Here is a 14,440-nt window from a genome sequence, read left to right as displayed (position 1 = left end):
TCTCAGAGGGAGAACTAGTTTCAAGGAGGCAGCTGCTGGCCAACCTTCTTCCTGCCCCATATCTGTCCTAAGTCTCTCTTCTGCTCCTCACCTCTTTCTCTTGTTCTTTCAAGCTAGCTACAGCCCGAGCTCTTAGATGCCTGAGGGACTCTTCCCAGCCAGATCCCCGTGCCCCCCCACCCCGGGGGGGTCCCAGGCCAGGCCAGCTAGAACCTGGCTATGGGGACTAGGCCAGTGACCCACCATGCCCTGCCCTTTCCCTCCTGATGACCCCTTCCCTGTCCCTGCCCTGCCCCACATCCTTTGTAAGGTCTAAAGTGGTGAGCAGGATTCCTGAGCTTCTCTTCTGTAACATGGGTCAGTATGTAGTATGCCAGGGCTCCTGCAAGGCCCAGGAGGTGGTGCCTAGGTGCTGATGCTCCCACCCAAGCCTGGGAGAGGGGGGCTGATACTCAGTGCTACATCTCCCTAAGCTTCATCTCCTTAACTAGGAGTGCAAGGCTATAATAGTCCGGGGTAGGACCAGCCTGGGCTCCTTCAGTTACCTAAGGAGCCTCAGCCTCTGCATACCAGAGCCCATGGTAGCACACTCATCACCAATTGAGCTTCCAGAACGGCCCCCACCTCTGGGGCTAGCTTTGTCCATCTGGTGCAAGACTGAAGTTAGGAACAGAAAAAAATAGACTGGGCTTCTCCAGACACCCCTTCTCAGCAGAGCCTGGGCTGGGTGCCCTCTCCCAGCCCAATGCCAAGACTGAGGCCCTTGCTAGGGGGGCCAGGGCCAGTGGCAGCCCTACCCAATCCTCAGGGACCAGTAAGCGCTGGAACTGGGCGGACCACCCTTGCAGAGCCCCAGAGCAGCCTGAGCCAGGGTCACATGAGCTGGAAAATTTGTTCTCTCCTCTCTCCCCTCCTCTGCGCATCTCCCCCTCCTCTTGCCCGCCCTCTTCTTGCTGTCCCCCGCTGTCCTAGCCTCACCCAAGCCCCCTACCCCTCCTAACTTCGCTGTCACTTCTCTCCTCTCGGTCCCTAGAAGTGAGAGTCCTGAGGCACAGGAAGAGTGAGTAGCTGCGTGCGTGGCTCCTGGCTGAGGTGCGGGGCGGGGACCAAGGCACGCTCGGGGAAGTCAAAGCCCAAAGACCCTTTATAAAGGGCAGGGCCAAGGGCCAGAAGGCCAGGGTCCTCCACACTACAGCTACCTGCCTCCCTCCACCACACCCGCATGCACACCCACAAATTCTGCCCATGGCTGTCGGTTTTGCCTAAAAAAATGGACCTGTTGCCAGTGCCTGCCTGGCACCTTTTCTTTTTACCCTTCCTGCTTATTGCTCTAGGATCCCCAGTGCCGGGGAACCTAAAAGCCATCGGCCTGTTTTGTTGCCCTCACCCAGCCCTCACCCCCTCCTCAGTCTCTAAAGACAGCCCTTCCCAGACCCCAGTCACCTCTGCCAGCCTTGTCAGAAAATGCAAACTCCAAGCACTGGATATTTGCATGTTTTTCACCTGGCCCTTCTTCCTGGGTGCCTTCACCCCATATCCTTAGTAAGGGCTCCGCTTTTCTAGGTCCCCCAGAGCTGAGCAGCGCTTTGCCATAAGTGTGCTACGGGCTTGCAACCAGTGTGTCTGCGCGTGTGTCTGTCTGTGTGTATGGGGGGCGGGGAGGAGACCGGCTGGGCTCTGGCATCCAGGGTTCTGAGTCCATATAGCCATGGAGGCCCCAGGTGACTCAGTCCAAGGGTCACTGAGCTTTGCTGATGCAGAGAGGGCTGGAGGGAGACTCCACCCCGGCAGGGCCGAGCCAGGGAACCCAGGACAAAGGTCAGGTGGCTGGCCCCCAGGTAGTGTCTTAGAGCTGGTCAGTCAGTGTACTGGGTGGAGACATTCTCTGGAGTACCCAGCGCAGGGCCAGGAGCCAGCATGTACTCCCAGAGGCCTCCAGGAGGGGCCCCCATGTCCCGTGAGTAGGGCTGGGAAGATGGTGGGGCCCCGTGAGCGGGGATGCCCCCTTGGCGCCCCTGAGAGCCGCCCAGGGAGCCTGGGATCTGGAGAGCTGCCATCTAGGGCCTGGGCACCTCCTGACTTGGGGAGGGGACAGCAGAGGGGCAGGTGCGGGTCGGCGGGCCACCAGCAGCCAGCACCTCCTCTCCTGCCTCTGTGCAGGCACCAAGTCTTTCAACATGATGTCCCCGACGGGTGACAACTCCGAGCTACTGGCTGAGATCAAGGCTGGCAAGAGTCTGAAGCCGACACCGCAGAGCAAAGGGCTGACGACAGTGTTCTCGGGCAGCGGGCAGCCCATCTCCCAGGTAGGCAGTGGGCCGGGCACTCCTGCCCCAGCTCCTCTCACCCCTGCTCACCAGGCACTCAGTGTCACCACTTCTCCCTGCAGCCAGACTTGCCGCTGCCCCAGGCATCGCCTGCGCCTTCACGGGCCCGCAGCCCCACCCCACCGGCTGCAGGGCCCCAGCCACTGCTCAATGGCAGCGTGGCGCCGGCACCGCCTGCCACCCCGGCGCCTGGTGTTCAGCTGGATGTGGAGGCGCTCATCCCCACACACGACGAGCAGGGCCGGCCCATCCCTGAGTGGAAGCGCCAGGTGATGGTGCGGAAACTGCAGCTGAAGATGCAGGAGGAGGAAGAACAGAGGCGGAAGGTGGGTGGGGTGGGGCTTCCCAGAGGGCCCACAGGTCTGCGGTGGGGCCCTTGGCCCATCCCCCACCTTACCCCAGCCTGCTGGTCCCTTCCACTGCAGCCAGCTCCCGTAACCTTGGGGTGGGGGCAGATAGCAGGACTGGACGATCTGCCTGTCCACTGGGAATGTTCCCAGTCTCCACCCCAACCCCCACCTCCAGTAGCATGTCCTTTAGTAAGATGGCAAAGTTCATCCAACTCTAAGGCAGCTCAGGTTGCTTGAGATCTTGTAAAAATGCCTATTCTGATTCAGGAGCCCTGGGTGGGACCGAGATCCCATGCTTCTAGGAAGCTCCTGACTGTGCTGGTCCAGGGACCACACGCAGTAGGTGACAGGCTTTTGGTTGCGAACAGACTAGCCTGGGCCCTGCCCCTGCATGGCCACTTTCCAGCCACTGATACCGAGACTCAGCCAGCCTCAGTTTTCTTATCTGTCAGATGATTGCTCATTACTGGCTGGCAGGGCGTTTGCCATTGATCCACTCAACACATGTTTCTTGGGTGCTATGTATGTGACATACACTGTTGTAGCCTCTGGGGATTCATAATGAATATATCAGGGCCTTTTCAAGGTGGCCGCGTGGGGAGGGGGCGGCTTGGGGTCCGCCAACAAGCAAACACAGCACCTCAGTAGGGTGATAACTGCCCCCAAAGATACAGAACAAGATAATGTGAGAGCCTGAGTTTTGGAGGCCAGTACCTGGGCTGTCACAGGACAGGTGGCACTGTGATAGGGCATGCAGAGGTCTGGGGCAGCCTTAAACCCACCATCCTCTTTGGGCTGAGGGCAGTGTTAGGGAAGGAGGAAGTGATGTCCAAGGTAGACTTGGGAGATGAGCAAGAGGTGGCCTGGGAACCGAGTAGGGCAAAGAGCAAGGAGGCTCCTTGACCGTAGGAGAGGGGTGGAACTGGAGAGAGGTCAGTGGCATCAGATCATAAGGTCTGGCTTTGAAGAAAACAAATTTCTCCTGCAGCAGTTGGGAGCCTGGGAGAGGGTGTAAGTGGAGGAAGTGGCCTTATCCTATTTGCCTATGAGAAAGCATTGTAGATGCACTGACAGGCCGGTGAGGATGAGGACAGCCCCCCAACTCCCAGCTGGAGAAGCCCCACACTCAAGTGAGGAATGAATGAAACTCGGAAATTCCTGGCACAGCTAGCTCCATAAATTGATTATTATTCCTGGTACGGGACTGCCTGACAGCTCTTTTGGCGTTAGAGCACTGCTAGCGTGCGCAGGGGGAGTTGGGGCTGCAGGCGGCGCTTGAGAAGGGGTCATCCATGGCGGGGGCGGCGGGGGGGGGCGGTGGTGGCTTGCAGGTGATGCGGACCTGAGATAGGGTGGGGAAGGGGCAGCCTTGCATCGCAGCCTCAACGCCTTTTGCATGTTCCTTCGGTGGTGTAATGAGCAACCTGGCCAGGTGTGGAGACTCCGTCTGCCCGCCCTGTCTCTGCAACGGCGCCCAACGACCCCGCCAGCAACCAGAGGACACTGGCCAGCGCCCGGAGTAGCGGCCTGGGCTGAAGCCTCGCCCCAGTGTAACCACCTGCCGGCCAAGCTCGGCCCATCCCCGCCAACACAGTCCCGCGGAGCCATTACACCACCCGGGACATGCAAATGGCGCCCCCGGCGGCCGCTGCGGGAACCGGGCCAGAGGGAGACGCGCCTCCCTCCCCTCTCTTGTCTTCCCCGCCTTAGCTGACGGCCGCCAGCTCGTGCTGCTACCCCCGCGAGGGCTGGAGGTACTCCAGCGCGCACAACGCCATCCTCGGGCCCTTCGGCGAGCTCATGACCGAAGCCGACATCCTCCGCATCGAGCAGCAAATCGAGAACCTGCAGGTGTTGCACAAGGCGCAGAAGCTGGAGGCGCGCCTGGAGCAGCTGGAGCTGGAGTTGGAGCAGCTGCTGCCGATCTCGGCCGCCCTTTCGGCGCCGCGCTTCACCGTCGATCCGCGCCGCATGCACGGCCGCGCCGTCAGCCTGCCTGCCTGGTGCAGCAAGATCTCCACGCTGCTCAAGAGCATGGCCACGCTGCTGGCCGCACTGGGCGGCCGGCCCGCGCACCTGGCCGAGCTGCTGGCCGCCGACACGGGCCAGCCGCTGGCACCGCTGCCCGACGCGCCCTGGCGGCCGGGCCCGCTCTGCCTGGGCCGCTCGCACTCGCTCAGCTGGTGCCGCGAGGCCGTGGCGCGCGAGATCCTCGAGTGCGGCGTCTCGGTGCAGCACCTCCGCGCCGTCTACGAGCTGCGCGCCCAGGGCTCCGCGCCCGCGCGCGGCTCGCGCCACAAGCTCTCGCTTCCTGCCGGCGCCTCCGGCCGAGAACCCATCCTAGAGGAGGACTACGTGGCGGCCGGCGCGGGGGAAGCGAGCGCCCCCGCCGCCAACGGCTTGCCGGCCGCGGGGTACTCCCTTAGCGCCCCGGGCCCGCCCGACGCGCCCGGCCACCAGGCGGCGCCGCCTGAGCCGGAGCAGCTGGCGCGCCGGCCGCCGCTCTCCACCGAGCTGCGCGGCGTCCAGGACTACATAGATATGCGCAAGGAGCGCATCGTCTACCTCTTCCTGGAGCACTGGCGCAAGTGGACCTTCCGCGGCCCCGGGCGCCATGCCCAGGCGCGCCTACGCAGACTGCTGCCCCGCGTGGTGGCCGCCGGCGCGGGCTCCGTCCCCGAGGCCGCTGAGGCACCCGGGCCGCCGGCAGGCGACGGCGCCGACGGGCGGCTGCTGCGCCTGCTGAAGCAGCGGCAGGCGGTGGGCAAGCTGCTGGGCCACTGGCGGAGCCTGCTGCGGCAGGTGCCCGCGCGCCCCCCGTGCGGCTCGGGTCTGGCGCACGGCCTGTACTGGCCTGAGCACTTCCTGCCGCCCCTCGACGGCGGCGCGCCCCCACGCTACGACAGCCTCACGCTCGACCTCTTCATGCTTGGCTACTTCCAGCTGCTCGAGATGGGCCTGAGCCGAGAGGAGCGCAAGTTCCGCCACCTGCTGTGCTACGAGATGTTCGACCGGCTGGGCAGCCACCCGTGGGAGCTCATCCGCCGCTTCCACCGCGTCGTGCTCGAGGAGGTGGAGGCTGGCCGGCGCAGCTGGAGCGACGGCTTTGAGGACCTCAGGCGCCAGTTCTTTGGAGACAGCCCGGAGGCTGAGCCGGCGCGGGAAGAAGAAGCCGAGGAGGAGCGAGAGAAGGGGGAGGAGAACGAAGAGGAGGAGGAGAAGGAGCCCGCGGAAAAGGTCGCTTCGGCCCACACGGTGGACTGGCCCGAGGGGCAGCCCGAGGCCCCAGCTCCTGCGCCGCAGTCTCCGACCCCACCTCCGCCAGCCGCGCCTCCCCCCACGTGGGACCCGCCTAGTCCTGAAGCCCCTGTCGAAGATCCCCTGGAGCTGGTGTCTGAGATGGGCGAGTTCAGCAATGAGGACATCTGCCGCTATATTGACCGCAGCTTCTCCTTCTGGAAGGAGAAGGAGGCAGAGCTCTTTGACATCTGAGAATTCGGAATTTCCACTCAAGCATCTTAGTCCCGGGCCAGATGCCTGTCTGATGCCCTCCGGAGGCCAGAAGCCGGCAGGAAGAACCCAGAAGCCGGCGGGGTGGCCTTGGAAAACCCAGAGTGCCCAGGAGGACCAGGCTGCCACAGCCTTTGAAACCCCACCATGGCCAAATGTGGGGCAGTGGCCAGAATGGGCAGGGCAGGGCACAGGGCAAGCCAGCTGTCCCCCACCCCACCCCACCCCACCCCACCCCCCGGTCCTACAGTCCTGCCTAGCTCTGTGTTGGAGCCAGGTTGAAGAAGCAGGCCCCCTGAGTGAGGGACCATGGGTCCCCCTTGGGGCAGTGTGGCTCTCCTCTCTTGGTTTTTCACTGGAATTCACAGCTACTTCTTTGAGGTCAAGGGAGCCACGTGTGTAGTGTTCTGTGTGACGTGTTCTCCTCTGTAAACATCCAAGTAATAAAACTCTTTGCTGTAAGCCGCCTGTGTTGGATGCCCGCTCCCCTGCTCCTGCCAAGTCAATGCAGCCACACAGTGGTAGAGGTAGTGTCTACTCCACTTGGGAACAGGACACACATGGCCCAGAAGATTCTTCCCAGTGGAGGCCACTTTGAGCCTGTGGGGGCCCAAGGATGTTTCTGCCCAGAGTCTGGGTTGGGGGCCTGGGGCCATCTGTCATCCTGCCCCAGTGGAGAAGCTCATTCTCTGGTCCTTTCCTACACCTTAGGTCTGACCTCTCTGGCGCCCCCTCTAGGACACAGGAGGCTGGAGTTACAAGGGGGCAGAGCCCTTTAAGGAGACCATGGCCAGGCAACTTTATCGATTTGCCCTGTGAAAGAACATCTGTATCCCATTGTCCCTGACTCTTGCAGGTCTCCCGGGGTTGGGGGTGCCCCTTCTGGCCCCCTACCTCCTAGCCCATGCTGGTCCTAAAGCTCAACAATTGTGTTTCAGGAGGAAGAGGAGGAAGCCCGGCTGGCCAGCATGCCTGCATGGAGGCGAGACCTCCTGCGGAAGAAGCTAGAAGAGGAGAGGTGAGTTGGGTAATCAGAAGCTTCAGGGCCTGGTAGGATGTCTTGATCTTGTGTCTGCTGTGGTGGCACCAAATAATGCTGTCTCTTTTTCCTTCTAGGGAGCAGAGGCGGTGAGTTGGGACTGGGCCAGACCTGTCACCCCTCCCCAAACCTCCTTAGTCTTTTGCCTCTTCATCCAGCCCCATCTTGAGCACATCTCCTTGTCACTCTAGTCTGTAACACAACCTCTCTGCTTCCAATGATGCCACCAGACCTCTCTCCCCCAATAAGCCCCTGTCCCAAAGTCTATATCTTATGCCCTAACAACCTTTGGTTAACCCAACCTCAGTGTCAATAACCTTGCGCTGTCCCTCAAAACATAGTTCCTGCCCCCAGGAATCTAGCCCAGTGCAGACAGAAATATAATGCGAGCCACTATGTAATTTTAAATTCTCTTGTAGCCACTTTGAAAAAGTAAAAAGATATAGGTGAACATGTGTATCTTATTTAACTCAATATATCGAAGTATCACTTCAATAGATAATGTAAAATTTATGAAATATATAGATATATATATATATGTACACACACACACATATAAACATAGTCTTTGAAATGCCAGGTGCTATTTACACCTACAATGCTTCTCATTCTGACATTTCAGATGCTTAGTGGCCACATGTATTTAGTGGCTGCCTTGTCAGCAGCACAGATCTAGCCCCTACTTCTTTAAGACTTTATTTGTTCATGAGAGACACAGAGAGAGGCCGAGACATAGGCAGAGGGAGAAGCAGGCTCCCTTTGGGGAGCCCCATGTGGGACTGGATCCCAGGACCCCTGGGATCACACCCTGAGCCACCCAGGAGCACCAGCCCCTATTTTATAATAACTGTTCTGAATTACCCACCACTGCATCTCAGTACTGTGGTCCCTCTGTTCTCCAGCAGCCCAGCCCCAGCCCCCCATATCAGGTCCTGTCCCCAGACACCCCCTCCTCACCCTCTGCCACACCTCCTGACCCAGCACTACTATTTCCAGTAAAAGCCCCGCCTGCAATAACTCATCCACAGCCTCTCACTCACCCAGCTCCTCAACCAAGACCTTCTGTGCCCATCAGCCCTGCCCTTATGCTTCCTGACCAGACCCCAGTCCCCGGTCCCCCAGCCCTTCTGCCCCCCAGAACCCCTTGCCCTGGCCACCACGAGTTAGTCCCTCTGTCCTCGGCAACCCAGCTCCTGCCCCCACCCGTGACCCCCCCAGGGTGCCTGGCCCACCCCCCTCACAGTTGCGGGGGGGTTTCTGCCCCTACATTATGCCTAGGAAAGAGGAGGAGCGACAGAAGCAGGAGGAGCTGCAGAGGGAGAAAGAGCAGTCGGAGAAGTTGCGGACGCTGGGCTACGACGAGACCAAGCTGGCGCCCTGGCAGAGACAGATCATCCTGAAGAAGGGGGACATCGCTAAGTACTAGATGCAGCCCTCCTCTCGCAGCCCCGTGAGCTCGAGGGGCCCCAGCCTCGCCCTGGCCTCGGGGCGGAAGGGCTGGGAGCCGCGCTGCCTTCCCCTCCCGCGCTGGAACCTCTCCCTGACCCCGCTCCGGCCCCCGCACCCCCAGCCCGGGGCGACGCTGGAGCTCGCCCGCCGCCACCGCCGCTGGGGCCCAGAAAAAGTGCCCAAGCCAGCTGCTGACGCAAAAAGATGCTGCTGATTTGCATGTTGATTTACTTATATTTGCATGTTCGTTGAACGCCTCGCAGAGCTCTCCCGGCCCCGTGGGTGGCGACCTGGTCTCCCCGCGGGGCGTGCGCCGGGCCGCAGCCCCCTCCCCCGCACCCCGGAACCCGCGTGGCTGGCGCATCCTGGGCGGAGGCAGGCCCCGCGCTCGGGGAAGGGGTTTTCCTCCCGTCCTGACCCAGATCTGCGCCCGGCCCGCCCGGGCCACATTTCCCATCCCCGCCGAGGGCTTCCTCTCAGTCATTTGTTTACCAGAAGCGATGAAAACAGCGACCTGCCCGGCGGGACGGGGCTGCCGCTCCGGGGCCCATCCTCTGCCCCCCCACCCCGGCCCCTTCCGCAGCGCCCGCGGGGAGGCGGGGGCGGGGGGCCCTGCACCGCGTCTCCACCTGCTTCCCCCCGTCCTGGTCCCCGCCATCCCGCACCCCCATTAAAGCTCTCTCAGCCACCGGGGCTGACGTCCGCTCTCTCGCGCCGTCGCCGCGACTTCCTCTCGCTATCGGGGTAACTGGGCCACGGCCGAGCGGGAGGGGCAGCTGGGAGCCAGGCGCCGCACTGGCCTCCACCGTGGGTGCCCGACCCTGGGCGGCGAGACTTCCGGCCCCTTCCGACGCCCCCAGGAAACCAAGGCCGGGCCCCGCGGAAACAGCACGCAGTAGTTTTCCTTCACAGATTTAATATGAGGGCCTCAGCGAGGTCAGGCCCAGGCACCGCTGAGCCGTCGGCCTCTCGGCCTTGACCAGAAGCCCGGGGTCGCGCGGCGGGGAGGGCGCTGGGCGCTGCTACGCAGGGCCGCGCCGGGAGCTTATTAAGTGACATAAGATGTCTACACGCATAAGTAACCGTACTTAGGGCTTCCGCAGGGGCCCCCGAGTCACGGGCCGCGCTGCAGGCGGCTGCGCAGGTCCTCGGCGCAGCCGTCCAGCCCCATGCGCTCCAGCGCCGCGTAGACGGCGCCCAAGCCCGCGGGCTGCTGCTGACGCCAGCGCTTGAGCATCTCGTACTGCTGGTCGCGGAAGCGGCCGACCTCCACCTCCACGGCCTCGATTTCCGCCTCGCGCAGCCCCAGCGTGCGCACGAACTCCTTCCAGCGCCGCGCGGGCACCGCGTCCATCACGTCGTAGAGCTGCGGGCCCGGCTGGAGCGTGGCGGCCGCGGAGCCTGCAGGGGGCGCTGGCGAAGGCGGCGGCGGCGGCTCTGGGGGCGGGCCAGAGAGCGCCAGTGGCGGGAGTGCGATCTGCGGCCTTGGGGGCGGCGGGAGCCCCAGGCAGGGCCCGCCAGGGAGCTCCACCCGTTCCACTAGGGATGGGAAGTGGGCAGCTGGTGCGCAGGAAGCTAGTACTCATCTCGGGCTCGGGAGAATGGGGTCAGGTCTCAGGCCAGGGAGGTCTCTTACCAAGAGCTCTGCTGTGCATCTGGTCCCAGGGCCATGTCACCTCCGGACAAGGCGCCTCCTGGCTCTGGGGGGAACCAGGGGTCCAGCCGTTGCCCACCAACTGGACAGCGCGGACCTTCTTCTCACTACTGCTGAGGGGCACTAGAAGGGTGTGCGCGCTCTCCCTGGATGAGAGTTGGGTGGCCTGGAAGCAGAGAGAAGCCCCAGGTCAGCCCAGTTTGCTAAGTAAGGCCCCTTTTCTGAGGTCTCTGGCCAGGAGTGGCCATTCCTTGGGTCAGTCAGCAAACATTCTCCAAGACTGCCTCCCGCAGTTGGCCATAATCTTTCACTGTGGCTCAGAAGAACTATTTCCTTTGCCTGGAATACCCTGCCCTGGCTGCCCTTCTCTGGGCTCCCTCAACTCTGCCCAAGGCCTGACCATGGTGGCACTCATCCCACTGAACCTGTCTGGACCCCATCAGATTGAAAGCCACTTAGAGGCAGGTGCGTGCTGTACTCCATCACTGATAACTCAGTGACCTCACAGATGTTCATTAGGTCTACTCTGCCAGCACCTGTGCCACACACTGGGGATGATGAGTTATAATAAGGCCCAATCTTTTGCTCCCTCTCTTCCCAGAATATTACTTATATGCTTACCTGTAGAGTCAAGGCCTCCATCCCAGCTTCATCTGCTGAGAGACAAAGAGCATCTCATCAGCAACCAGGCAAGACTCCTAGAGTGCCGGCCCATGCCCTCTTGTGTTCCCCTGTACCACCCCTGCCCCCAGCACTCCCTCCCTCAGTCTCCCCACTCTGCATCAGGAGTCAGTGGGCTCTGAGCTACCCAAGCTGATCCTGTGCCTCTACAAAATGTGTGTTTGCAGCCTGTACTTACTAGGAACCATGGGCTTGCAAGGTTGGCAGCGGTGGTATGTGTAAGTCAGGGTAGCACCAAGCAGGAGTGGGACCACCAGGCCAGCCAGAAGCACCTGGACCCAGAACACTGAGAACAGCTGGTGAGTGGTGAGTAGTAAACCCCCGCCCCCAAATTCCCCTTGGCCCATCCCAGCCATCCTGCTTAAATTCCCAGCACACCACCTACTCTGCCTCCAGCCACAGATAGTCACACATGGCTCAGGACAGCTCCCAAGGGTGCTCCTGCAAGGAGAGGGGATGGGGTGGGAGGTGAGGGAGCACTCGTCAAGGGGGGCTACCCATCTTCTCCATCCCGGAGGCCCTTCCCTCCCCAGGCCTCTTCTCTGGGAGCCACACTTCCCACAACCACTATTTATGGAGCTTCCTGTAGACCGGGATTTCCCTACTTTATTCCCTGTCATATCCCCAGCACCTAGAACATCTCTGGAAAATGGTAGATGCTTAATACATACTTGGCTAAGCAGATGAATCAATAAAGTGCTTTACCCCTTAATCTTAGCTCTGGGAAGAACCTACTAACATCACCATGTTCACCTGGGGAAGCCACAGATCAGAGAGGTGAAGTAACTTCCCCAGGGTCTCCCAGAGAGCAAGTGGCAGATCTCGAATCTTAGCCCAAGATTTGAAAGTGTATCAACATGACTCTATCAATTGACAAATCCTATGCTCCCTTAACATACAGCTGGAAAGATTACTACAGGAAAGTCTGACAGAAGGTGAAGAGACTCCCCCGATTTATCCGTCCTAAGGTGAACGCAGATTTCCCTTTAGCGTCCAAGGACCAAGCTCCCACTCTGCTCCCAGCCTCCCTCTCCCTGTCCTGGGGCAGCCAGGAAGTTACGTGGGGCAGGACACGCAGCTGTTGCCATATTCATAGAAGCCAGGCAGGCAGGTCCCACAGTCGCTATCTCTGGCAGAACCTGCAGTCCAGGAAATGATTTGTGGGTCGGGAAGGGAGAGAGGGAATTAGGGAGAAGGTATTGGGCGGAGTAGGTAGGTAGCCCAGAATGGGGGTACTCACAGGGCACCCGTGTGTGGCGGTGCAGAGCCCTGCAGTCTGAGCATGGATGGCAGCGGAAGGGAGAGCCAGCCTTGCAGGGCTTGACCAAGCACTCCAGGAACCAGCCTGGCTCACAGCCACAGTGGGTGTCCGCCACCATCGAGCAGTTCTTCAGGGCCACCTGGGAGACTGGCAAGATTGTTCAGAGAGATGGGGAGAATGGAGGCCTTCAGAGCCAGAGGCCCCCGGTGGGGGCGGGGGGCACAAATCCCCTGGGAAATGGAAATAGGGCCACCCACAAAGGGAGAGGAGCATGGAGATGGCCACAGATCACAGGCACACAGAGATAGGAGGGTCATCAGGATGAGAGGAGGCAAAGGCATCATAGGGCAGGATCACTGTGGAGAGCCTGGGAGAGGTGGGCACAGGGATTGTCACACCCAGAGGTTAAGCCCAAACCTGCCCCCTTCTTCAGAAATACCCTGGCCATGGCCTGTCCTCACGAGCCCCACACTGAGCACTAGGGTTCTCACCCTCCTCGTCACAGGCCTGGCAGCGGGTACAGCGGGTCTCATGGTGGTTCTCCCTGGCCAGGAAGGTACCCCAGGGGCATGGAAGGCAGATGGCCGGACCACAGGGCTTCAGGCAGGGGCCTTTCAGGTAGTGCCCTGTGGAAACAAGACCCAAGTCAGATAGTCAAAGGGGGTTCCCACGTCTTTCCTCTCTCTGGCTTCCTACTGCCCCCACCCTGGCCTCCCCTGTCTTCTGACCCCAACTTACCCCCATCTTCCTCTGTCTGCCCTCACTTCCCCCCTCACCCCTCCCGCCTCTGCAGCTACTCACCTGCTGGACAGCCTTTGCAACAGAACAGACCGTTCCTCTTCTGGAAATTGTAGGCACAGTTGCACCTAGGAGCAGGAGTGCTGTGCTGGCCCTGGGCGCCCAGCAGTGCCAGGAGTAGGACCTGGAGGAAGGGCACTGCTCACTCCAGCAGGGCTGCTGCACAGGCCCTGCCCTGTCTCCCCCACCTCAAGGGGCCCCACACTTGCCCACAGAGCAGCCCACTTCTCGGGCTCTTGAGAAGAGGTGCCCGTGGATGCAGGAAATGTGGGGAAAGCCAGCTTCCCTCGCCGGGCGCAGACCAGGCTCGGAGCAGCAGAGCAGAGGTCTCCGGCAGCTCTGAGCACATTTCCCCTCCTCCACTAGATCATCGGAGCAGGCTCAGGCAGCCCCATCCCCACTCGGGCTCTTTCTAAGGTGGGGGACCTAGATCTTTCCCTGCTTGGGGCCCCTATACCCCTCCAGGCTCCGGGCGGAGGTTTCCTTTCAGCGGAAGGGCCCCGCCCGGGTAAGCCTCTAACTAGCTGAGTCTCTAAGTCGAAAGGGAGGGTGGTGGTGGTGTTGGCACACTTCCCAAGGAAGTTGGGCCCCTTCATTCACAGCCGGCAACCCGGGCCTGAAGTCAGGCCGTTCAACCCCCTCTACTGTGCTCCCACTCACCGCAGCCACCGCTGCCGTGTAGCCCCCCAGCCGCAACTCCATGGCTCTCGGCGCCTTGCTGGGCCCTCCGACAATGGCGTGAGCCAGCCTGGGGGCTTCCCCCGCTCCGCCCGCTCTGCCTGCCTACTCTGCCCCACGCAGCCCAGAGGAGCCTGCCTCGGGGGTGGGGGTCAGGGCGGAGCCCCCAGCCCACGCAGCCTGCCCCTGTGCACCTGAGCTCACCTGAGGTGGCCCCAAGGGCAGCAAGGTATACACAGGACAGGGCTGCATTCAGGTCCCCACACCTGGGTTCTAGCCTCAAGCCTGAGACTACCACTTCCAGGTGAAGTGACTTCCCTCCTTTGGGCCACACAGCCCTCCCTCAGCCATGAAGGGTTGGGCCAGAACTACTCAGGAGGAAGACCCAGCCTCCCCAGATACTGTCTGGGTGTGGGTACAGGGGCCTCTCCCCTGGAGGGGAGTCCTAGGGGGCATTCTCAGTAGAGCCTTGAGACACATTGCCCACCTTGGCATAAGCTTACAGGGACTGCCCAGGGCAGGGCCCTCTGAGGCACCTCGTGGCAGGGAGCACTTCACGGTGGTGGTGGTGGGGCTCTAGGGTCCACCTCGTAGCTGGGGCAGGGGATGGGGTTGATCTTGGGGTGCTTGTCTGGTCACCTCTGCCCTGTTAATTCACTACTGCTCTACCGCAGTCTCCTCCAGTGGTGCCTT

At 61.4% G+C, this 14,440-nt stretch overlaps 2 protein-coding genes across 13 annotated transcripts in view; one reads left to right on the top strand and one right to left on the bottom strand.

Moving 5' to 3' along the window:
* Nucleotides 1-9,368, top strand: part of ESPN (espin) — a 30,767-nt gene extending 21,399 nt beyond the window's left edge. For 2 of the 6 annotated variants that reach the window (XM_072819872.1, XM_072819874.1), the window contains 5 exons: nt 2,161-2,306; nt 2,390-2,653; nt 7,126-7,205; nt 7,304-7,315; nt 8,505-9,368. In XM_072819872.1, coding sequence (XP_072675973.1) covers nt 2,161-2,306; nt 2,390-2,653; nt 7,126-7,205; nt 7,304-7,315; nt 8,505-8,652 — 650 coding nt within the window. In that variant the 3' untranslated portion in view covers nt 8,653-9,368. The other 4 variants (XM_072819873.1, XM_072819869.1, XM_072819875.1 and 1 more) reach the window with 4 other exon arrangements.
* Nucleotides 9,369-9,574: 206 nt separating this feature from the next.
* On the bottom strand, nt 9,575-14,408 carry TNFRSF25 (TNF receptor superfamily member 25). 7 transcript variants are annotated; one of them, XM_072819884.1, is made up of 10 exons: nt 13,952-14,408; nt 13,073-13,193; nt 12,763-12,897; nt 12,251-12,418; nt 12,071-12,149; nt 11,396-11,451; nt 11,189-11,296; nt 10,951-10,985; nt 10,312-10,495; nt 9,575-10,112 (listed from the first exon to the last, which is right to left on the bottom strand). In XM_072819884.1, the coding sequence occupies exons 1-10, from the start codon at nt 13,997-13,999 to the stop codon at nt 9,790-9,792; spliced, it is 1,257 nt and encodes a 418-aa protein (XP_072675985.1). In that variant the 5' UTR covers nt 14,000-14,408; the 3' UTR covers nt 9,575-9,789. The 7 variants fall into 7 exon arrangements, 6 of the variants coding, with proteins under 6 accessions (XP_072675985.1, XP_072675986.1, XP_072675984.1 ...); XM_072819885.1 differs by having other exon boundaries at nt 10,951-10,982; XM_072819883.1 differs by having other exon boundaries at nt 11,189-11,451; nt 13,730-14,408.
* Nucleotides 14,409-14,440: the final 32 nt, after the last annotated feature.

This window comes from Canis lupus, chromosome 3 (assembly GCF_048164855.1).
Source record: "Canis lupus baileyi chromosome 3, mCanLup2.hap1, whole genome shotgun sequence".
In the NCBI taxonomy this organism is placed as follows: Eukaryota; Metazoa; Chordata; class Mammalia; order Carnivora; family Canidae; genus Canis; species Canis lupus.
This window is presented reverse-complemented; position numbering and strand designations above follow the sequence as displayed.

Bases quoted from the DNA above. Each gene is read 5' to 3' on its own strand.
- TNFRSF25 (XM_072819880.1), bottom strand. From the start codon at position 13,999: ATGCAGCCCTGTCCTGTGTATACCTTGCTGCCCTTGGGGCCACCTCAG. The intron at 12,898-13,072 runs GTGAGTAGCTGC...TTGTTTCCACAG, and splicing joins TTGCAAAGGCTGTCCAGCAG to GGCACTACCTGAAAGGCCCC. The intron at 12,419-12,762 runs GTGAGAACCCTA...CAATCTTGCCAG, and splicing joins CCAGGCCTGTGACGAGGAGG to TCTCCCAGGTGGCCCTGAAG.